This window comes from Rattus rattus, chromosome 15, assembly GCF_011064425.1.
Source record: "Rattus rattus isolate New Zealand chromosome 15, Rrattus_CSIRO_v1, whole genome shotgun sequence".
In the NCBI taxonomy this organism is placed as follows: domain Eukaryota; kingdom Metazoa; phylum Chordata; class Mammalia; order Rodentia; family Muridae; genus Rattus; species Rattus rattus.
The window spans coordinates 34,200,774-34,224,793 of NC_046168.1; the positions used below are offsets into that span (position 1 = coordinate 34,200,774).

Below are 24,020 nucleotides of genomic sequence, written 5' to 3' on the forward strand. Positions count from 1 at the left end.
TAACCTAGGCTGGTCTGTGGCCGAAGATGACCTTGAATTCCCGATCCTCCTGTCTCTCCATCTCAAGAGCTGGGATTATATCCCAGTACCACTGCACCAAGCTTGAGATACTTGCAAATTATTTTGCAGTTTAGCAAAGTAGATATTTCTTTATTAATAATAATTATTAATAATTAGCAGCAGTTAACAAGTAAAACAAGGGGCATGGCTAATATCCATTTTGCTAATACTCCAAAGTCTGTGGCTTTATTGCCATTTAGAATGATTCTATATCTATTTAAGTAGGTTTTTTTCTAGTTAACCTATTTCCTTAAATAAGTATTTAAAAAAACAACTTCAGTTTTTAGATAGTATAGAAAGTTCCCTATATGCTGCATTTGGTCCCCCCCCCCCAATTCCCATCTGTTTTGTTTTGTTTTTGGAGATACAGTCTTTGTAGACCAAGCTGGTATGGAATTCATTATATATCTCAGGCTAACCTCAACCTCATAGTAATCTTGCTGACTGACCCTTCCAAGAGTACATGCTAGATTACACCCAACTAATTCCCCATGTTCTCAACATCTATTTCTTAGTGAAAATAGTATTGTCAAGTCATTATTAACTGAGGTCTCCACTTTATTCAGGTTTCCTTAGCTTTGGCCCAGTGTCCCTTCCTGAGTCTGGATTCCATCCAGGCTACCACATTTACATCCAATTGTTCTATTTATTTTGTTAGGTTTCTCTTTGGCTATCACAGTTTCTCAGGCTTCATTTTTGTTTTTTTGACAATTTGACACTTTTGAAGAGTATTGGTCAGAAATTTGTAGGATATCCCTATACTGGAATTTCCTTACTATCTTGTGATTAGATAGCTAATGGGAAGAAAAAGCCCAGAGGCCAAGTCCATTCTATCAAGGGTGCATATTGTCAATAAGCTTTATATCAGTGCTACCCTTGATCACCTGGCTGAGGTATTTTTCCATGATAAAGTTTCCTTTTCCTCATTTTGTTGTGTTCTTCTTGGAAGAGAATTATTGAGTGGGGAGTCAAGAATAGACTATGAGAAATTATTTTTCTTCCCTTATTTTTCCATTTATATTTGACAACATAGGTTCGTGGTTTCTGGATACTGGATTTACTTGGTCCTGGAGTATTCCTCTTAGGTTCTCAGCTGATGCAATACAGAAAAAAAATCTATCTTAGTGTGTGTGCTTCAATTTTTGGATTGATTTATTTATTTATTTATTTATTTATTTATTTATTTATTTGAGACAGGGTCTCTATGGAGTCCTGGCTGTCCTGGAACTCACTATGTAGACCAACCTTGCCTAAAGCTCAGAGACTGGCCAGAAAAAATTTTTGGTCTGTTTGTCCATCCATCCATCCATCCACCAATCCATCCATCCATATTTATTTGAGACAGGGTCCTTCTATATAGTCTTGTCTGCTGTCTTGGAACTCACTATATAGACCAAGCTGGCCTAGAACTCAGAGATTGGCCTGCCTTTGCCTTCCAAGTTCTGGGATTAAAGGTGTGCATCACTACATTCAGCTATGTGTTGCTTTATTGATATTTCTACATGTAACTATTTGTATATTAAGACAACCATGAGTTCATACTGCTGTTTCTAATGCTAACCAACTATCACATAGATTACTCTGTCTTCCTACCTCCCTTATCTGTAAAATCCCACTGGGGGAAGGATAAGAAACCCAGCTCCAACCATTGCCATATTGTACATAATGATTCAGTCCCATGCACATGTCTAACATTATCAGAACTGGTAACCTATTCCCCATAAGAAACCATTTTCTCAACTAAAGGGCAGTGCTAGACATAGGTCTTATTCTTCTTTAGTATCACACCCCACACATACTTTTGAACAACATTGCTTCATATATTTGTAACACAGATACATCTTTTTAACTTCAAGTGATATGGATGTGAGCAAGACAAAATTCACATCCATAACAGTGATGCTTTTCCTACTTACATGCTTTGAGTATGTAAGGCATAGATATCTATGTCCTGTGCTCCTGGAGATAGTTTTTCCATCCTGTTATTCCCTCATTAACAATACATACCCATTACAGATTTGTATGAGCATTACATTTTTAGTATTTTTTTCCAGTATGGGAGGACTGAATCTAGGGTCTTCTGCATGCTAGGCAAGCCTGGTACTGCTAAGTTATATCATCAGCCCTGTTCTAAAACCACTTGTTATTATTCATTGACACACTATTTTTATGAAATGGCTCTGCGATGATATAAAAACTCCTTTTGTGGTTCAATGTACATGTGTCTTGACCTCAAGATTTTATTACCACCATGTTCCTCTCCAATAGGCATGGACCTTTGTATGGACCTTGGGCTTCTAACAGTGCCAAGGAGATAGTAATGACCAATGTTGTGGCCAGTGATCTCACAAGAGTAGTTGTAGAGAGGACTATTTTGATTTTAAAGTTCCTTTAGATGTTCTGGGTGCTTTGAGGAATTACCTACCAATAATTCTGATAATAAATACTAATATTTTCATCTATATGGAAATGCATAGTATAAAATGAATGAAATTAGGTATATTTTTCTAGGTTATAAGTTGATATTGAAATTTGCAAGCTTTTGTAAAAGGACAAATTATGACTATTTTTAGTTTTGTAGGTCATGGTCATTTGTAACTGCTCAACTCTGCTGTTACAGCTCAAAAGCAGTCATCACAGGCACTGCATTAGTTTTTCATCACTATATACTCAACATAATCAAGGTATAAGAAGAAAAAGATTTTTTTTTCGGTTCATACTTTTAGAGGGTCCAGAGCGGCTCTTGCTCCTATTGCCTTGGACTTATAGAAGCACAGACATCATAGTGGGAACAATGTGATAGCAAAGGCCTATCTATCTTATTGTGACCATGAAGTAAAGAGATAGACATTTTCCCAGTGACGCAATTCCCTCTCACAATGTCTCCCAGTGGTGCCATAGGCTGATGACCAAACATTTTGTGTGTGGTAGAAAGTAAATAAACTCATAAGCCCATGTTTTAATAAGTTTGTTTATAAAAACAGACCATTGGCCACATTTGCTGATTCCTAGTCTAGTGTGAGCATGTACAATATAAAGAACTTACTTCAGTCTTTCTCTTATAACCTCCTATATGCAGAAAGTCCCTAGGTGGGGTTCAAGACATGCTTGTTAGCCTGTCTCTGACAAAGCAAAATGACTTCCTTGCTTTCTACCCAAGGTCCCATCTTTTCTTGGCATGGGACCAAACCTGCTTTAATGGGAGCTAACACTGTATAAAAAACTGCTCCCTTACTTACCTGGGCCATGTCATTAGGTGTCTGGGATGACTTAAAACCTGTTATTTCCTTAGCTGAACCAGGCACTTGAAATATTTCTAAACAAAGAAAGGATCTAAGATTATGACACGTGTCTTTGGAGCCAGACACTGTAATAGGTGATTTCTGGATATTACCTCATTAAAATTTGCAATGACTTTGTGAGACAGGTATAAGTATATTCAATGTACATTTGAAATCAAATATCACAGTTAATATACTTGCTTTTTTCTGTTTTTTTTTTTAAATTTGTTTTTGTTTTTCAATACATCTTGACTGAAATTTCCCTTCCCTCCCCCACTGCCCCAGATCCACTCTTTCTCTGTTTCACTTCAGAAGAGAGCAGGCCTCTCAGGAATATCCACTGAATAGAGCAAACATGTCTAGGAACAAACCCTTTAAAAATTTTTTACTTATGTATACATGTGTATCTGTGTACCCATGGGTATATGACAGGAGTGTCATGGAGGTTTTGAGTCCCCTGGATCTGGAGTTATAGGAGGTTGAAAGTTCTCCAACATAGGTGCTGAGAACTAATCTCAGATCCTCTGTAAGAGCAGTGAACTGTTTGAGGTTTGATTCCAGTTCAGATTAAAGATCAACTAAATGTGAATGAAACAGTTCATTTTCATGTGTAATGTCTAAAGGCTTAAAGTCTCTGTTGAGGTGGCACACATGTTCAATTTATCCATTATGGTTTGCTGTTGTTGTTAAGTATGACTTTGATTTCAGATGACATACGTACCTTGTCTAGCATAGAAATTAATAACTGAAGAGGTTAGGTAGATCTTAAAATTTTAGTTTCCTTTTCTTTTGGCTAAATCCTGGAGTTTCAAGCTCATCTGAAATGTTTAGATATGATCAATTCTCTGGAAGCTTACACTCCATAAGGGAAGAAAGACTATAGGTGGATGGGACAGCTACCTGGACAACCCTCGTCCTCTGCCTCAGCTATGAAACAGATGCAAAGACAGGAGGACATGGACGTTTTGGGTTCACAAGTGAAGATTCTTTGCTGATTCAACAAATAACCTAAAGTTTATTTTTGCATTTCATTTAGCCCAGGTCTTGAGTTATATTTTGGGAACCCTACTTTCCAAATAGCATGTTTCTAACTTGCAAGCATCACTTGGCTGACTTCGACTGATGTGACATTATAATATCTTGTCTGTTCTGGTATGAATATGACACTAAGCCTGTTCATGGATCAGCCTTACACCAGGGCCTTACAGACATTCAGATTCATGTGTTCTATCCTTCCTCACAGATGCTTCTCCATCATTCTCATTTCACAAAGTAGAACAAAAGCACATCCCAAGTCAACACTTCCTCTTATAAAAGTGGTTGGTGCTGGGCTCATGGCACAGCCTTCTTGAATGAACTATCATGAACTCAGGCTAGAGCTCCACCATCACCAAAATGCACAGGGTATTTCCAGATGCTTCATGTGATTCACTGTTCTGAAGACATCACACAAACATAGATACATAAAACAAAAATTCACTTCAGCTGGACAGATTAAATCTGAAGAGAAACTCCATTGAAATTTTATTAGTACAATTATTGTTTTCTTTGGCTTTATGTGTTATATAGGTAAAATTTAAAAAAGGAAAATGATTGTAAAAGGCAAATATTTTGTACAAAAATATGAAGTTTAAAAGCTCTTTAAGTATATTTCATATTATTACTAAAAGATGGCCTATATATGTGTATGTCTGCATATCCTTTCTATATTTGGGATTTTAGAAACACACTGTTTACACAGAGCCTGTAACTCAACAACCAATGATAGTCTTTTTCTGATTGGAGCATTCCATATTTGGAAAGATATAATTTGCATAAATTGTATGGTTAATGGCTGAGAAAAATCTATGTGATTCAGTCCATTTGCACATTGGAAATCAGTATCAACTTGGGGAGCATTTTAGCTCTCTAGTCCTTCGGTTATGGTGCAGTAGGTATCCATTTACTTTGAATAACTACTTTTCAGGTCTTTTTCCATTCAATCTGGTGAGAAGTGATGGCATCAGAAACGAGTATTCTTCACCTTTGAGAGGCATCGGAAAATATGTTCCTGCTATTATATCACAGTTATAATATGGATGATGGTACTGAAAGAGAAAAATAAGGATGGGCATTAGTTTTGCTTGAGGAATAAAATTATTTACAATTTTAAACAGGAGGAATCTTTTGGAAAGATTGAATGAATTCAAATGAAGAATGTTGGGAAGTTTTTCTTCAGATTAAGTAATGTGGGGCAAGCAGACTGTAACACCAGACAGAAAAACTGGTAAGGCTGAAGTAGGTTCAAAACCCGGGGGAATCTCAGAATTGAGAACGGTAGATGTGGAACCAGCTCCCTGCTAAGCTCTACCTGTTCTGGAAGATGCAACCATGGCACTCCACTGAGAGGATGATGACAACTAGTCACATAGCATAAAAAGCTGGAGTTCTCCATGCTAATGAGGTATCTAGAGAGGCCCCAAGGGTTTAGTCAATGAACTTCCCTTCCTGAGCTTTCCTTCCTGCAAAAGGTATTTAATCCTTGGTTCACCCTGAGTAAGACACATGCATTTATATCTACCATAAAATAAGGTAGTTTGGACAAACAAGGACTGTCTCCTTCATCTAGGACCACCTGCTGGTGGTAGGGGCTTCATCCTAAAGAGCCTCACCTAAATCTCCCAGAGAAGGCTTTCTCTTTTTCAACTTCTGTGTACTCTGGGACTCACTTGGAACCAAAATGGATTCTGTCCTGACCTGGGCTCAACCATCACCCTCATGCCTGGTGTGTAGGTGCAGCCTCATGACCCCCCATTCTCAACTCCCTGCATCCCCAGTGGTGTCTGGGTACATAGGAGCTTGAGAACCACAGCATCCATCCCAGATCTCACCAGGAAAAACACAGGCTGGGACCCCTATCACAGGTGTGGCTTGCTGGTGGGGTCAATTCTGGGGAATTCTGTTCCCTACTCAACACTCTTTTGAGCAAATAAGGCAAACACATCATGCCTGATTGTCATCATCAACTGTAACCCCATGTTTAGTGATCCATGCTTCTAGTGATCCATGCTTCTGCCCCTTAGCTGACTACACTGTGTGTTCCTTATTTGTTTTGAGATCTGTAGCATTCACACTATTTGATACATCAAAAGTACTCTGTAAACATCTTGAATGTATATGTAATTTATGCCCCAGTTTCTTCCAAAAATAATATGAGCAGAGTATAGTTAAGTTTTTTAAATGACTAATTAACAAAAATAGATTTACTGAACTCTAATTCACAGGTAATGCATATCATCCATGTAAAGCATTTTTTTTTTTACTTTGGTGAGTCTTAGTATATTTTTTAATTGTAATTTTAGTTATATAATGTGTATGGGTGTTTTGTCTGCACATATGTTTGTGCATCACTGGCCTGATGTCTGTGGAAGCCACTACCATAGAGAGCATCATATTCACTGGAACTGGAGTTACAGATGGTTATGAGCTGCTGTGTGGATGCTGGGATTCAAATCAGGGTCCTGTGTAAGAGGAGCAAGTGCTCTTAACTGCTGAGACATCTCTACAATCCCCGTAGTAGATTTTCAAAGTTGTGCCACGGGTCTAAAGATTGCTTTCATTTCCAAAAGAAAGCCCATACTCTAACATTTCTTCCCTGTGTCTTCCACATGCCACTACAAACCTAATTCTAATGAAAAGGAAGACACCCTGTTCTAAAGAGGGTCATGTAGTAAATGAAGCTTTAGATAAACTTCTTATGAAGTCAAGAAGAATCTCTATAAGATTTTTAATGTAAGCATTTTTAAGTCATGCAGACTATAACTCTCCACTATACTAGCACAAAACCTGGCCTATACTAAATGCTCAGTTAAGTACATGTGGTTTCACTGAATTGGCTGCATGTGAATGTCCACACCACTCCAAAGATATCACAATGGTGCCATATATTAAAGAACAATTAACTGACAATATGATAAATTGACGAGTTACTGCTATTCCCCTGAGGCTGATATCTTACCTTGCTACTAAGAAGTGGGTTGGAAGTGCAGGCTTGAGAGCCTGCATTCAGAGCCCTTCTCAATACCTCTCCTCTTCAATAAGACCCAAGCCCTGCAGCTCTGTAGGAAACTGTGAGGCTGCTTACCTGCCTCCCTTTCTTTCTCGCAAATGAAGTTATTGATTTCATCACACTGGAAATCATTCCACTGCCCGGCATAAATCAATCCAGCACAGTCTTCTCCAGGCCCATGGCCACTGCCCCAGTTGTCGGGTTGTCCAGCTTTCCAGTTTCTTTTAACAAAACAGAAGATGAGTGTTATCTGCACAGTATGCAGAGGTTTTCTTTGCTCAAGAACAGTTGAAGGTGTGAACACAAAGCCAAAGGATGCCATTCACTGTGATATGGAAATGCACCATTTAGAAAACAGTGCTCACTTTCACTTAGCTGTTTATAGAGAGGCTGAAGAGCAGCCTGTTCTTGCAGGCTTGTTATCTCTGCCACCATGAGATCAACCCAATGAGCCTCATTATTACATTGTGGAGGAGACAAATCCTTTGACATAGCTGAGTGAGTGACTTTCATTCGTGTCCTGCAATGTGGACTTCTGAGCATGTGTATATAGTTGTGCATAGGTAGTATGCACTCTTGGGTTATCTTACACAAATATGCATGCATGCATGCTCTTGTGAGAACACACAGGGATCTGTAGACATCGATCTGTCTTGTCTCTAATGTCAGGTCAGGAAGAAAAAGTGAGAGCACCTTGATCTACAGTTACAAAAACCCACAACCACCAACAACTAGTGGTGGTGTTGTGGCTCTGGCCAAGCTGTACATGGCTGATGGCTTCAGAAAATAATAATTTAATCTTACTGAAAACAACTCAAATATTTTACTACCTCTTTTGGAGAGAGCTTTTATTTTCATAAAGAAAATGAGTGGGGGGGGGGGAGGATGAAGGGAGGGAGAGAGGGAGAGAGGGAGAGAGGGAGAGAGGGAGAGAGGACTACAGTGTGTGTTAGAGGACAACTTGAGGGAATCAACTCTTTCCTTCTACCATATGGGTCCTAGGCCATCAGCCTTGGTGGCTGATGCCTCTACCCACTGAGCAGTTTCTCTAGCCCAGGAGAGAAGATTCTCATTTTTATTGATTTATTGAATGACTGATTGACAGTGAATATTCCTAGCTGGCTTTGAACTCAGAGATCTACCTGCAAGTCCTCTGAAATGTTGGGATTAAAGGTGTGTACCACTATGCCTGCCTAGAAGAGGACTCCTCCCCTTCTCCTCCTCCTCTTCTTCCTCTTCTCCCTTCCCCTCCTCCTTCTTCTTTTTTAAGACAGGCTCTCTCTATATAGTCCTGGCTGTCTAGGAGTTCACTATGTAGATTGAGCTGGTCTCAAACACACAGAGATCTTCCTGCTTTTACAAGTGTCACTGTAAGAAAGAGGGTTCTTAAAAACAAGTTTTATGAGTTTTTTTCAGGGGGTTGGAGGGGAGGGTTAGGCATCCCCGAGAAAGAATTAAGACATTTTGTGCATGCTAGGTTGAGTCTTCCACCACTGCCTACACCCATGCTAAACTCTCTTTTTACTTTTTATTTTGAGATAAGGTCTCACTAGCTTGCCTAGGCTGGCCTTGGGTTCATTCTGTACTCTATGCTGTACTTTTCAAAACTTGTGATCATGCTGCCTCAGCCTCCTGAGTAGCTTGAGTTCCAAGCCTGATCAAGTTCTTTTTAAAAACATGTTATTAAATTTTATTAGTATTTTTACTTTCAGTCACATCATAATTTTATAATATTTTAACAATGGTTACAAATCTCATCATTTGTAATTTTACCTATGTTAAAGCATAGTGAGAGAGCTTCAGGCAATGCAATATTATGCATTCCAAGAACTACATGGAAAAGTTTTAAAAGACTTCAACAACAAAAAAAAATTGATATATATTTGAGGGGGTAGATATATCTAGCCTCACTTAAACACTACTCAGTCAACAGTGTACTGAAATATGATATAATATCCTATTACTATGTATAAGTCTACATTTTTATATATCAGTTAAAATAAGTTTAAAACAAGGAAGTGGGACCTGAAGGTTCGGTTCAGTGGTAGACTTTTTACATAGCATTTATAAGGCTCTGCATTTGATGTACACTAACACCACAAATAATAGCAATAATAAAATTAAGAAACAAAAATGACTGGCTATAATAATCTCTCCTTATAAAACTTGATTCATTAAGACATTCTGTATGAGGATAATGTTAATGGGATTATGTAATTGTTATAGTTGAGGGTCAAGTTCATAATATTACATTGTCAATGAAGGCTACATCCTTCACATCCTTCCTTTTGCAGGTTATAAAAAGATAACTATAAAGACAGCATCTGGAGCAGGCAAACTTTTATTTATATATAAATTAGTAGCATTTATCTAAGATAGTTCTTATGTACCTCTGTTGGGTTGACTTTAAATCTATATGACATCAGAGGTAATGTTTTCTTTTCTTTTCTTTTTTATTGGATATTTCTTTATCCACATTTCAAATGTTATTCCCTTTCCCCGTTTCCTGTCCATAAGCCCCCATACTCTCTCCCTTCCCCTTTTCTATAAGGGTGTTCCCCTCCCCATCCCCCTCCCCCATTCCCTTACACTGGGGCTCCAACCTTGGCAGGACTCTTTTCTTTGGTGCCCAACAAGGCCATCCTCTGCTACATATGCAGCTGGAGCCATGGGTCAGTCCATGTATAGTCTTTGGTTTAGGCCCTGGGAGCTCTGGTTGGTTGCATTATTGTTCCTATGGGGTTGCAAGCCCCTTCAGCTCTTTGAATCCTTTCTCTAATTCCTCCAACAGGGTCCCGTTCTCAGTTCAATGGTTTGCTGCTAGCATTCGACTCTGTATTTGACATGCTTTGGCTGTGTCTCTCAGGAGACCTCTATATCTGGTTCCTGTCAGCATGCACTTTTTAGCTTCATTAATCTTACCTAGATTTGGTGACTGTGTGTGTGTGTGTGTGTGTGTGTGTGTGTGTGTGTGTGTGTGTGTGTGTGTGTGTATGCCACATGTGGGGCCGTTCCTTCAGTCTCTGCTCTAAACTTTGCCTCTATATCCCCTCCTATGGATATTTTTGTTTCCCCTTTTAAGAAAGAGTAGAAGCATCTGCACTTTGGTCATCCTTCTTCTTGAGCTTCCTGTGGTCTGTGGATTGCATCTTGGGTAATTTGAGCTTTTGGGCTAATATCCACTTATCAGTGAGTGCATACCATGTGTGTTTTTCTGTGATTGAATTACCTCACTCAGAATGATATTTTCTAGTTCAATCCATTTGCCTATGAATTTCATGAAGTCATTGGGTTTTTTTTCTTAATTAAATTGGGTATTTCTTATTTACATTTTAATTGTTATTACCTTTTCTGGTTTCCAGGCTAACATCCCCCTAACCCCTCCCCTTCTTCTTCCTCTTCTTTTTTTGTTTAAAGATTTATTTATTTTATGTACAGCATTCTGCCTGCATATGTGACTGCAGGCCAGAAGAGGACACCAGATCTCATTACAGATGGTTGTGAGCCACCATGTGGTTGCTGGGAATTGAACTCATGACCTCTGGAAGAGCAGCCAGTGCTCTTAATTGCTGAGCCATCTCTCCAGCCCCCTCCCCCTTCTTCTATATGGGTGTTCCCCTCCCCATCTTCCCCCCATTACTGCCCTCCCCCCAACAATCACGTTCACTGGGGGTTCAGTCTTGGCAGGACCAAGGGCTTCCCCTTCCACTGATGTCCTTACTAGGCTATTCATTGCTACCTATGCAGTTGGAGCCCAGTGTCAGTCCATGTATAGTCTTTGGGTAGTGGCTTAGTCCCTGGAAGCTCTGGTTGGTTGGCATTGTTGTTCATATGGGGTCTCAAGCCCCTTCAAGCTCTTTCAGTCCTTTCTAAGATTCCTTCAATGGGGATCCCGTTCTCAGTTCAGTGGTTTGCTGCTGGCATTCGCTTATGTATTTGCCATATTCTGGCTGTGTCTCTCAGGAGAGATCTACATCCAGTTCCTGTCAGCCTGCACTTCTTTGCTTCATCCATTTTATCTAGTTTGGTGGCTGTATATGTATGGGCCACATGTGGGGCAGGCTCTGAATGGGCATTCCTTCAGCCTCTGTTCTAAACTTTGCCTCCCTATTCCCTTCCAAGGGTATTCTTGTTCCCCTTTTAAAGAAGGAGTGAAGCATTCACATTTTGGTTATCCTTCTTGAGTTTCATGTGTTCTGTGCATCTAGGGTAATTCGAGCATTTGGGCTAATAGCCACTTATCAATGAGTACGTACCATGTATGTCTTTCTGTGATTGGGTTAGCTCACTCAGGATGATATTTTCCAGTTCCAACCATTTGCCTACGAATTTCATAAAGTCATTGTTTTTGATAGCTGAGTAATATTCCATTGTGTAGATGTACCATATTTTCTGTATCCATTCCCCTGTTGAAGGGCATCTGGGTTCTTTCCAGCTTCTGGCTATTATAAATAAGGCTGCTATGAACATAATGGAGCATGTGTCTTTGTTGTATGTTGGAGCATCTTTTGGGTATATGCCCAAGAGAGGTATAGCTGGGTCCTCAGGTAGTACAATGTTCAATTTTCTGAGGAACCTCCAGACTGGTTTCCAGAGTGGTTGTGCCAGTTTGCAATCCCACCAATAATGGAGAAGTGTTTCTCTTTTTCTACATCCTTGCCAGCATCTGTTAGTCACCTGAGTTTCTGATCTTAGCCATTCTGACAGGTGTAATGTGGAATCTTAGGGTTGTTTTGATTTGCATTTCCCGGATCACTAAGGATGTTGAACATTTCTCTAGGTACTTCTCAGACATTCAATATTCCTCAGCTGAGAGGTCTTTGTTTAGCTTTGTATCCCATTTTTTTAGTAGGGCTGAGCAAGTTTTCTTTAGGATGAGTTTACTTGAGTCTCATTTACTTGGATGCTGCTACTCAAATCAGGACTTCTTGTGATTTTATAGTTCTGGATTCTGGTTTCATGCAGTAAATTAAGTGTGACTCCGGATTCTTTTCTGGAACGTCCTTTTATAGAGGCAAGTTCATGGTTGTGGTTTCTGACTTCTTAAAGGGTACCCTAAAACATCTGTAATAAAGGTATTTCCAGCAATGACTCATTCCCCCACTAGCCACAGGGTACCTGAGGGCCACCAGAAGTGAGAACTCATATTTCCCTCCATCTTTTGACAATGATATCATCAGAGTCAGAAGGCAGTGAGAAAGAAGAGATGATTATAGTTAAATAGTGGGGTAGCATAATAGAAGTCATGCTCACCTAATTCTAAACCTATCCAGGGATTTGATAAGAACAGTGACCCCAGGTAAACCTAATGACACAGAGGTGTTTCAGAAGGAGCCATTTACCAATGAAAGGAAACTTTAAGGAAGAATTAGAAAATATTTACTCACTGCACTGATCCTCAGAGAGAATGCACTATGAGCTGAGTTTAATTAAGTCACTGGTAATACAGGAGCACAGAACAAAGTTCCATTTCACAGGGAACTAACATAACAGACTTGAGTATGAAGTTAAGACTCACACTGTCAGTGGTGCCAAGACAGATGGATTGGGAAGAAAAGGAGCTTCCTTGTAGACTGCCTCTGCAGAAGTTAATAGTGCCCAAGTAGTTTGTTTTCAGTAACATACATTTTGTTCATGTTTAATAGTAATAGTAATTATTTCTATAATTTTATATTATTAATTGTAATATATTAACTTTACATCTCTTCATATCGTTGGTCCCCAGATACACAATGATGTATTTGATATTCCCGATTTCTCAGTTAATTATAAAAAATGGATGTATGTATACACACACACACACACAAACACGGTTTATTCAGAGGATCTGCTTAGTATGATTCTCTTGCATTTTACTTTATGTCATTTAAGATCATATAGGTAAGAAGGACTTACTGATTAAACAGAAAGGGAACCTTTCCCAATTGGGTTCCCCAAATCATTAGAATTCTTTATGTAGAGTGCTCAGAGATTTCCTTATGACTAAAGGCAGCATAAATTCTGTGAAACAGAGGCAACTTAGATAATGCATGGGGTAGCACCTGGAGAGTGAGAAGCTGGGGTCTCAGAGCATCTCTAGAAAAGCTAAAATTCCATGGAGCAACTTCTGGCAAAACTCTTAGTTTGTATGCACACAAAAGGAGGAACCAGTGAAAATGACCAAAAAGTTCAACTGCAGCGAATTCTTAATTCTTTAAAGAGTTCATTGTAACCCAACTACTTAGGAAAGGGTAACATTTTTATAAATGATTGTCCTCAAGCAAAGAAACCTAAACCTCTCCTACCAGTATGCTAACAAGTTAAGGGGTGGGGGAGCTAGGATTCACTTTATGTGTGTGAATGTTTTGCCTGTTTGTTATGTCTGTGTACTGTGGATAAGCAGAATGTGTATGTAATATTTTGGAATGCTAGCCTAAACAGTGCCTTGACTGCATTTACAGGTAGGCTCTGCAAAGGATAGCATGGGCTTTGGCCATATTACAACATATATGTCACAGCAACATGAACGCTTCTGAGCACCCCAGGAACCTTGGGAACTCTTGAACAGACAGCTGTAGTGATTTGCAAACACACAAACATGAGCTATGGGGAGTGCAGCACCCCAGGATTTGCATTTTAATATTAGCAGAGCATATACTTTCTATCTTGGAATAGATCCCTCCAACTTCACAACTTAATATTTTTTTCCATCAACCACAAGAGTAACCAAGACTACAGCCAAGAAGCTTCTGCTGCTAACGGTCTGGCTTCCAAACAGGAAAATGTTACTGGCGAGAAATGTCTCTTGAAGCAAGATGTTCTCACACTACAAGGGCCCCTGTTGTGGAAGATTCCTCTCTTGTGGCCTGGGCCAGTACCACCCCAGCAGGAACACAAAGTGTTGACTAGCATGGGCTGTTGTCGAAGTAGAAGAAACTGAAGAGTCTCTTCTGGCCCCCACCGCTCTATAGCTCAGTACTATAAAACTACAACATGAGTTACCTAACTGGGTAGGAAGTAGCCCATTTTATCTTTTAAACAAAAATAAAAGCAATCATGTGAATTATGTTATCGCATTTCTACCAAATGGTATCTAATAGAGAGGAGAGAGGGGAAAAGAAAATGTATAGGGGTTTTTAGTAGAGTAGGTGGGGGTCTTAACTGTTTTAAGGTGGACAGAGTCTTGGTCTTTTCCATATGAATCTGATTTATCCTGGGGAAGGCAGTCTTGGCTTGGTAACAGTAACAACTAGCTACCTGCAGTTATTCCATTAAGAATTATTATGCCTCTTTCTCCACATCCTCGCCAGCATTTGCTGTCACCTGATTTTTTGATCCTAGTCATTCTCACTGGTGTGAGGTGAAATCTCAGGGTTGTTTTGATTTGCATTTCCCTTATGACTAAAGATGTTGAACATTTCTTTAGGTGTTTCCCAGCCATTCGTCATTCCTCAGCTGTGAATTCTTTGTTTAGCTCTGAACCCCATTTTTAATAGGGTTATTTCATTCCCTGCGGTCTAACTTCTTGAGTTCTTTGTATATTTTGGATATAAGTCCTCTATCTGTTGTAGGATTGGTAAAGATCTTTTCCCAATCTGTTGGTTGCCGTTTTGTCCTAACAACAGTGTCCTTTGCCTTACAGAAGCTTTGCAGGACTAAGCCACTACCCAAAGACTATACATGGACTGACCCTGGGCTCCAACCTCATAGGTAGCAATGAATGGCCTAGTAAGAGCACCAGTGGAAGGGGAAGCCCTTGGTCCTGCCAAGCCTGAACCCCCAGTGAATGTGATTATTGGGGGGAGGGCAGTAATGAGGGGAGGATGGGGAGGGGAACACCCATACAGAAGGGAAGGAAAGGGGTTAGGGGGATGTTGGCCTGGAAACCGGGAAGGGGAATAACAATCGAAATGTAAATAAGAAATACCCAAGTTAATAAAGATGGAAAAAATAGCATTAATGAAAAAAAAAAAGAATTATTATGCCTCAGTGGGAGAGGACATGCATAGTCCTGCTGGGACTAGATGTCCCAGAGAGAGGAGAAACCCAACGGGGCTCCCCTTCTCCTTAGAGAAGGGTAATGGAGGATTTGCAAGAGTAGGACTGGGAGCAGAGGAGGAGCTGCAATCTGAATGTAAAGTCAATAAAAAAAACAATAGTGAAAAGAACCACCGTGCCCCTGGTTTTACCAACACTTCTGCAATCCCCTGCTGCTTTCCTGATTTTTTTTATTCCTTTCCCTCTACTTAGTCTTTCATGGAGCTGGAGATCCCACCCAGGGCTTTGTACATGCCCCTCTGCTTATTTTGAGATTAATTCCTTTTTTTTTTCTTCTACCCTCATAAAGTGGAAGCTTAGGCCATTCCTTTCTAACCTTTAAGAAAATGTAGGACCAAGCATGGTGACATGTAGTTTTAATCCCAGCACTTGGGAGGCAGAGGCAGATAGACCTCTGTGAATTTGGGGCCAGCTTGGTCTGCATATCAAGTTTTGAGACAGCCAGAGCTAAATAGAGGGACACTATCTCAAAACAAAACAACAACAAAAAGCCCAAACAATGTTTCAGAGCTGTAAATGTCTCCCTAAGCACTATTTTTAACTGCAGCTCATAAATTTTGACTTGTTCTCATCGTTTAAAGACATTCTTAGACTTTCACTGTAATTTCCTCTTTGATCTATGGACAAGATCAAGCCTCACTAGGGTGGTATGGCGATAGCCTCTTCTTTGGCCTATGTCATTTATCTTCCAAATATTTTATAGGTCTTTAGTTATCTACTTGTTTGGGGCTACAGAACATAGTCTCAGTTCTCTTGAATTTACTGAGGTATGCTTTGTGGCCCACTGGTCGTTTATCTTTCACACAAGGATAACATCTCTCATTTATACTCCTCTCCTCCTGCCTCAGCTGCCACTTCCCTGTGGACATCTTAGGACAATGTAGTGACTGTGGATGGATCCTAATCTCTAGTCACGGTGTCGATACTGGATATAAAGTCACAGGGCTGTGGTGACATGAGAGAAACGATGGAGTGTGTAAAGTAGGAAGCTGTCTTTTCTCTGACAGGATTATGTTATTGTTATTTAAAAAAACATATGTACATTTGGTATGTCCAACAATCTACATTGTCTTCCAGCATTTGTGCTGAAATCACATTGGTATGTAGGCTTATGGTCCCATTCCAGGGCATCTGATATACTCTCTTTCTCTAGAGGGTCCTTACCTCCTTTAGGACGGGGAAGCGAGAGGCTCTGCAAGTCTGTGTCTGAGGATAATAGACCCAAGTCAGGTCTGAATGTGCCTGAAGCAGCTGGAATCTCTTCTCTGTCACCATGGCTCTTTGTGTGTTTCAGTCCTGCCTTTCTGAACCACGTAAACCACGTATCATTGTAAATAACAGAAGAGCAGAGGCAATGAAGGAGAGGTATGTCCCTGAAAACTGGCTCCTCTTTTACAGTAACCACAAAATCCTTAAATAATTTCAAAGGGGCGGATGCATGTGTTTTGGAGGAAAAGGGTAAAAGGAAAGCTGTGTACTTAATTCCTCTGTGGCTGGGCTAGGCCTGGGATGGTTCCAGAGCCATTGGCTTCTGGTTTTGGAAACATTTAAGACGCCTGGCTGGAGTCCTTTCTTGAATGTTTGGTAGAACTCAGCCATGAAGCCTCTGGTCCTGGCCTATTATTTTCTGCTGTGCGAATCTGATTTGTTAAAGTTGGCTCTGCTTTCCCATTTCTTTTTGACATGACTTTACTAAGTCATTTTGTTTCTTGAAATGTGTGTGTTCATCTAGGCTGTTTGATTGTTAGTGTATAGTAGTTCATATAGTAACGGTTTATAATGATCTCTGATGATTATAGAAATCACTGCTGCTGGGAGAAGGAAGGGAAGGCAGGTAGATGGAGGCTTGGAGGCTCAGAATCACAAGAGGAGGGCAAAGGAGAGTCTGGGAAAGTGTTTCAGGAGATTTATTTGGGAGGCCTGGGAGGCTGAAGCCTTTTCCTTTCCTAAGCCATGACGGGGATTATTTTTGGATTCTTTGTAAACCTACTGTAAGATGCTGTGTGTGGTGTCTCTCATTAAGGTCATGCACACTACAAATTCTGGGGAAGCAGTGACACCCACAGGCTTTCTCTAGCGCTTCCCAGGAGACATACATACATACATACATACATACATACATACATACATACATACATACATATTCTCTCTCTCTCTCTCTCTCTCTCTCTCTCTCTCTCTCTCTCTCTCTCTCTCTCTCTCTCTGTAGAAGTATTAACATAGTCCTTCTGTCAAGTTCATTTTACCACATGGGGACATGGTGATTTCATGTGACTGAGGTGTCATGGGTGTCAGGTTTAGTGTAAGCCCAGTTCTCATTCAAGTTTGTATTCCATTCTCTAGATGGGCTTGGATCTTTCTCTAGGTTGTGCAGTGTTTATTATTATATGTCAAACTAAGTCTTTGAGACCTCATACAACATCTGTCTGATTTATTCTTGCTTTATTTTAGCCCGGGGAATTTCCCATACACACACACACACACACACGCACACACACACACCTTTGGGTAGAAAATGAGATACACAGTGTATGTGGTGGCTGGGGTGCAGGGGTCTAAGCTTCTGGGGTAGGGATGGTGGGCTCCAGGGTGCCTGTAGCTGGTGGCAAAACTCCCAGTAAGGTGTGCGATGTCATCCTTCTTGGGGTCCAGGGACCAATTCTAGTGCTCTCTTCCCAGCTACAGAATCCTTTCTGTATATCAGGGATCTACCTTTAAAAGCTGTAGCATTTAGTAATATTCCAGCTCCATCAAACCCACCCAAGCCAATAAAATTTAAGATTGAATTTTGCATCAAACCCTTATCTTTCCACTTACAGCAGTGAGAAAAATTGGGAGATGAATTTTTCTTCTTAGCTTTTCTCCACTCCCTTAAAAAAGATATCCTGGCTCTCTTGACTATCAGAGAAAGAGGACTAACCTCTGCTTCCCATTCCTGCCAGAAGCCACCTTCTGCTTTGCATACCAATGCCCACAGCTGTGTGGGATCTTGCAAAGCACATCCTGCCATTTATCCTAGGTGCTGGCCTGAGCCCCAGTGCCTCCCAGAGGTAGGCACAAAAGAGCACATGGAGTGACCGACAGGCTGGTGGGTAAGCTCAGGTGTACCTACTCAGCTTTGGGGCAGACCTAAGATCCACTTCTATGTTTGTCCACATTTGTTTATTCCCTTCAGAGATGGCCTTCCGATTCTATCTACTGTCTCCCTCACAGTCTTCACGGGGAGGGTTTAAAAGTATAGAAGGGCAAGGTGCAGCTATGCAGGCCTGATGCAGCACTTGGGTGTTGAGGGCAGGAGACTGCATTCCAGGCCAGTGTAGGTCACATGCGTAGTGAGATTCCACTCAGATCTGGCTGTTCCTATGCCTAGTTGAGACTATCTGGCCTCTGTCCATCACCTCAGCCTCTGGGCAACTCTTCATCTACCAGAGTCTTACTTCAGTGCCTGGAGACTACCTCAGACCAGAACTTCCCCCATGATATAGCAGCTCTCTGTGATGTGCTGCTGATGTGTCTGGCTTCTTTGTCCCTAGCAAACTGAAGGTCCCTCACAGGTGGATATTTACTTTTTCTCCAGAAGAAGTAAGGCAAGATTTGTGAAAAGGGTTGGTAGAATTTAATCCTCTTTTACCCTGTAGAAGATAGACATTCTGGGATCCTCTGTGCAGCACACTTGGACTTCCTGTGAATGAGAGATCTATAACCTTGGACCCAAATCATATTCGGGTCAGAAGCCTGATCAAGGCTAGGACTGCCCTAGTCCTCAGAAATATGTCCGATTGAACACTGACCATTTGAAGAGGCTCTGGGCGATGTTATCCTTCCTCTTAGTATCTGAAATTAGTACCTTGGTCCGAAGTGCTCTACTTGACAGCACAGTGACTGTCTACCACTGCTTCTCTATTGGCAATAGGCACCTGGTATGAGGAACCTGGGCTCTCAAGAGGATGGTGTGGGATAGACGTAAGGTCATTAAGAGAAAGTCGTAGGAAGTCAGGCCAGCGTGAAAACAAAGTCCCACACTCACTTGTAATCAACAGGTGTCCCATCTAGCCACTTCCACTCGCTTTCTTGCTCTGAGTCTGTGAGGCCGATCCAGTGGCTCTCTCTCCCCATGGTCTGCTTTTTTATCCATTGCTGCAAAGGAAGCAGGAGGTATTCTTAGCCCACACAAAAGAGCTACTGTTTAATAAAACTGACAAAAGACATTTCTTACTGTTTTTAAGGGTCCTAGCTGTCCACTTTGTACTGCATTTGTGTTGTGGGCACTGCTTCACTATGACTATGTTGAATAGTAAGGTTCTTCTTCAGGACTAGTGTGGGCCCTGTTTCCCAGCAGCCACCCATCTGTGAGCCTCACTGATGTATTTGTTGATGCCCCTAACTACTGTTTTTCCTATGTTTCCTGCATGTTATTATAAACCAGATTTCAGGGTTGTGTCTGGTAGAGACGGTTAGTGAGTGGAAGGAAATGAACATTGTTGTCATCAGGTTTCAGATTTGCTTTTACCCTTTGTCTTGTGAGAAGAAGTAATTTAGATCTTGTGTGGCCTCAGAGTAACTTATCTGTGAAATGGGGGGAACTGAAAGCAGTGGGACATGGCTGTTCTCCCAGTCCCTGAGGAGTGGGTGTAGGGAAATCACCAAAGGCTCTAGGAAAGCCTGGTTTACACAGCAAATTCCAGACCGGGTAGGATTACACAGCTAGGATTTGTTAAAAACAAAACAAAACAAAGCAAACAAACAAACAAGGGGAAGGATGGCAATTATAAGGTTTATATTGCAGGATTGCTGTGAGGTTTTAAAAAGGGGCCTTGCACACGACAGGGGCTTAATAAAGGGCCTCTATCATTCTTATACATGGGTCGTTACCAACCCCTAACAACCCTTTTTGAACCAAGTCTGGTTTGCGGTGCTCCATCCCAAACCTATTCATGCTTCTCTGTCTCTACAAGTGTCTGGTGGCACCTCTCTTACCCACAACGTCTGCTGTGCTGCAATTCTCCAGAAAGACACCAGGTGGAGCTATATATCTGTGGGTCTAAGAAGCATGACAATTCACATACTCGCATGCCTGGATAAAGCCCATGCAAACTGCAGCTTTCCTTGTTTATGAGATCATGAATTTTTTTTTATCTCTTTGACTCCCTCAAAGGCATGCAATTTTCAAGTATAACTTATCTCTAAATTATAGTTTTCTCCAACCAAGTGTGCAGCTGACATACCTGTTCCTCTCTTGAGTTTATGAAAACGAGATGGGAAGATTTGTCTTCACAGAAAAGCTTAGCATCTTCAAAAATTTCTTTCTCCACCGAAAAATAGTAACATTTATCTGTGAAGTTCTTCCAGCGAGGCGGACATCCTAGGAATGTAACGTTTTTAAATGTTGATCTAAAAAAAAAGGCACTCTGCATTTCCTCAGCTATGTTTAAGATACCAAAGTGACAGCCTTGCACCGCTTGCATGCCAATGGAGTGTCCCTGTGCAAACATGGACAGATGTTCACAGTTGTGGATTTTACAGTACACAATAGTGAACACCACACAGTGTGGAAAGGCCGTGACTGGGTTGGGTTAGGCTTTATAATGACAGAAAGAAGAAAGTGGGGTGGGCCCTGATACTCATTGTCAGTCTTGGATCAGCTGGAGCTTGTAAACAAGTGTACTTCAGAACCAAAGTTCATGGACCAGCATGAGTGACCCACATGGCTTGGTTCCTAACTAGAACAGAGTTTTGTGAAGACTTAATGGTCAAAAAGACAGACACCACAGCAGCTTCTTAAGCAAAACCAGAGTGTGGTCTATCACAGAAACCCCATCTGCATACTGATGGAGTTAACTGATGGAATGGTCTGTTTCTAGGAGAAAGAAGAAAGACAAGGAAGGATGGTCAGGGAGCAGCCGGTGCAGGATAGCTTGAAATAAGTACTTGGGGTATAGGTGTCTTCTGAGGGCCTGGCTCATCTAAATGAGTAGAGTCCTGATAATGTTTAAGCAGGAACACAGGGTCCTGAGTGACAGCACGGCATCCAGAGGAACACATAGGGTCCCTGCTATTAAGTGTAATTAGGGGACTCCTGAGGTCTGGTTTAGCCAAGCCTACACACTGCCTTATTTCTGGCTGAAAAGGATGATTTGGACTTACCGTTGACCTCTGATGCTGGGGTTGGTTCATTCTGCAGAGCCAACGGCTCCATTGCTCCTGAGGGGCCTGGGGGGCCAGGTGGTCCCTTGGGCCCAGGCATGCCTGGCACCCCTGGTAAGCCTGGTAGCCCCCGAGGTCCAGGTACTCCAGGCTCACCCACAGTGCCCTGTAGTCCCTGGAAGCCAGGAGGGCCCTGAGGGCCAGGGAGTCCATCCTTGCCTGGTGGACCTGGTGGTCCAGGGTCTCCACTAGGCCCTTGAGGGCCAGGCTTTCCTGGGGACCCACGTGATCCTTTGGGACCCTGTGAGCCTTTGGATCCTTTGCTGCCACGCTCTCCAGGAGGGCCTACTGGTCCAATTGTGCCTCGCTCACCCGCAGGGCCAGGTGGACCAGGCTCTCCCTTCTCTCCTTTCTGTCCCTTGTTGCCAGTTGGACCAGGTGGTCCCTGAGATCCTCTGTCACCTTTTGGACCTCTGGGGCCAGGAGGACCTAAAACATAAAAACACACACACACACATACACACATATATATTTGAGTAAACATATATATACATATGAAGTCAGTTGTGAGTGTGTATCTGCTTATATAGCCTACAATAAAAACAAACAAACGAACAAACCCAGCACACAAGCATAGGCATTAAAGAGTATTTAATATCTTTGATGCATTGTTGGCTTCAAGGATTAAGACAGATTGAAATGCAGCTTACCCAATCCATATCTTCCTCTGGCCTCCATGTGTGTGCATGGCTATGCATATTACTCTCTACACGTGAATACACCATACACATGTACCACCCACATGCCCATAAAAACAAAAAGATCTAGACACAGAGGGAGACCCAGATGGAGGTATGAGAAGGAGATGACCATCTGCAATCAAAGGAGAGAGATCTTGGAAGAAACCAACCTTGTCAAGACCTGGGCTTCTAGACTCGAGAACTATAAGGAAAGAAATCCTGTTGTTTCAGCCAGTTTAAATCTATGCAAAACAATACAATGATGTGCAGGTTTATTTTTCTTTTTAATAATCCTACCCTTCCTGTGCACAGTGTTTAGGATGAAACTCAACAGTGTTCACAGATGGAATCCGTGCTGAAACAGATACCAGTGTTTGTCGCCAACAGAAAAGCTGTGCAGTTTCCCTTCTGTTTCTATGTATTTAGTCTTTGTCTGGCTTGCTGAGATCAGGTAAACATCACAGTATGGCAGCTTTATTTAGGATCATTTATCAAATGCATAAGCCTCATTGTCGAAAGCCCAGCACCTTAATATGTCAACAGTCTGCACCAGGAAACATCAGAAGGAAGAGGTTTCCAGGTAATGGTGACCTACCTTGTATTTGTTACCTTATTCCAAGAGGTAACTCTTCTCAACCTACGTGTTAGGTGGATCCTGGATCCAGCTACGGCATGGCTGTGGAGAGACCTGTCTTTCCTGACTCTTAAATGGCATTTAAGAACCAGTCCATTGGTCTTATCTGCAATTGAGTTTTCTCTTTAATCCGAGTGAGCGCATTAGCCAATCCATGTCATTGAGAGACACATGGGAAGAACCTCCTCCTCCTATATGTAATCTCTTTAAAGTAAATTGGTGCCTGTGTCACTGCAAAATGGTGCCCTAGAGGCTTAGAGTGGGGAAGGTAGCTTTGATGGGTGTGTCTCTGAAACAGGCACATAAAAATCATAACTTCTTAATTGTGTGTTTCACTCAGAGTATATATTAGACCTCGGAAAATCCACCGAGTGAAGATCTGTTAGGAAATCCGATCACTTTAGTCATTCTTGATCCTTACTTTCTAAACTTTCAGCCAATAATTAGTTTCTCCGCTCCTCACACTAGGGGTTGATGTTTCCCTGAAAGCTTCTGGGACAGTGCTTTTCAGGGATTGCTTCTCAGCTCAGTTAGACTTCTTTCTGCAACCCTCCCCAGGCTCCAAATGCACACAGCTTCCCATCTCAGACCTAATCCATCTCTGTCATTTGGGGTGCAGCTTTTTTACTGTTTATTATTTCTGACTGGGTCTAGATGATCCCTACCCCCAACTGGAAATAGCTGAATATCTTCAGCAAGTGTACATATAGACACTGTTTGAAGGAGGGCATTAAACATGGGTTCCAGAGTCAGCACAAAACACCAGCAGATGCTACTTTCTAAATCACACAATGGAAAGGAATAGGCATAGAAGTGTGGTTCAAGTTTATGTCTTTAATAAAAATCTAACTTTCAATGGATTCCCAGCTAGGTTAGTATAAAACCAAGTCTTTTCAGGTAGAGTATTGCACTTATCCACTGTACCCAGTTTCACAGTAAGATCAGGTTTAACATCTGTAACTATGCATAAACCGGCAGGTCCATCATATTGCTGGTCACTTACAGCTGCTTTCACCTTGCAAAAACCACCTAAAAGCAGGGACTCCAGTAAGATGCTGTGCTCCATGGATAATAAT

At 41.4% G+C, this 24,020-nt stretch overlaps 1 protein-coding gene across 1 annotated transcript in view; it reads right to left on the reverse strand.

Moving 5' to 3' along the window:
- Window positions 1-4,835: 4,835 nt before the first annotated feature.
- Window positions 4,836-24,020, reverse strand: part of Colec12 (collectin subfamily member 12) — a 32,146-nt gene continuing 12,961 nt past the window's right edge. The window contains exons 4-8 of the mRNA XM_032885967.1: window positions 21,571-22,059; window positions 20,652-20,788; window positions 19,454-19,563; window positions 7,465-7,610; window positions 4,836-5,428 (exon numbers count right to left, since the gene is read on the reverse strand). Of these exons, the coding sequence (XP_032741858.1) occupies window positions 5,409-5,428; window positions 7,465-7,610; window positions 19,454-19,563; window positions 20,652-20,788; window positions 21,571-22,059 (902 nt within the window). The 3' untranslated portion in view covers window positions 4,836-5,408. The remainder of the gene's footprint in view (window positions 5,429-7,464; window positions 7,611-19,453; window positions 19,564-20,651; window positions 20,789-21,570; window positions 22,060-24,020) is intronic.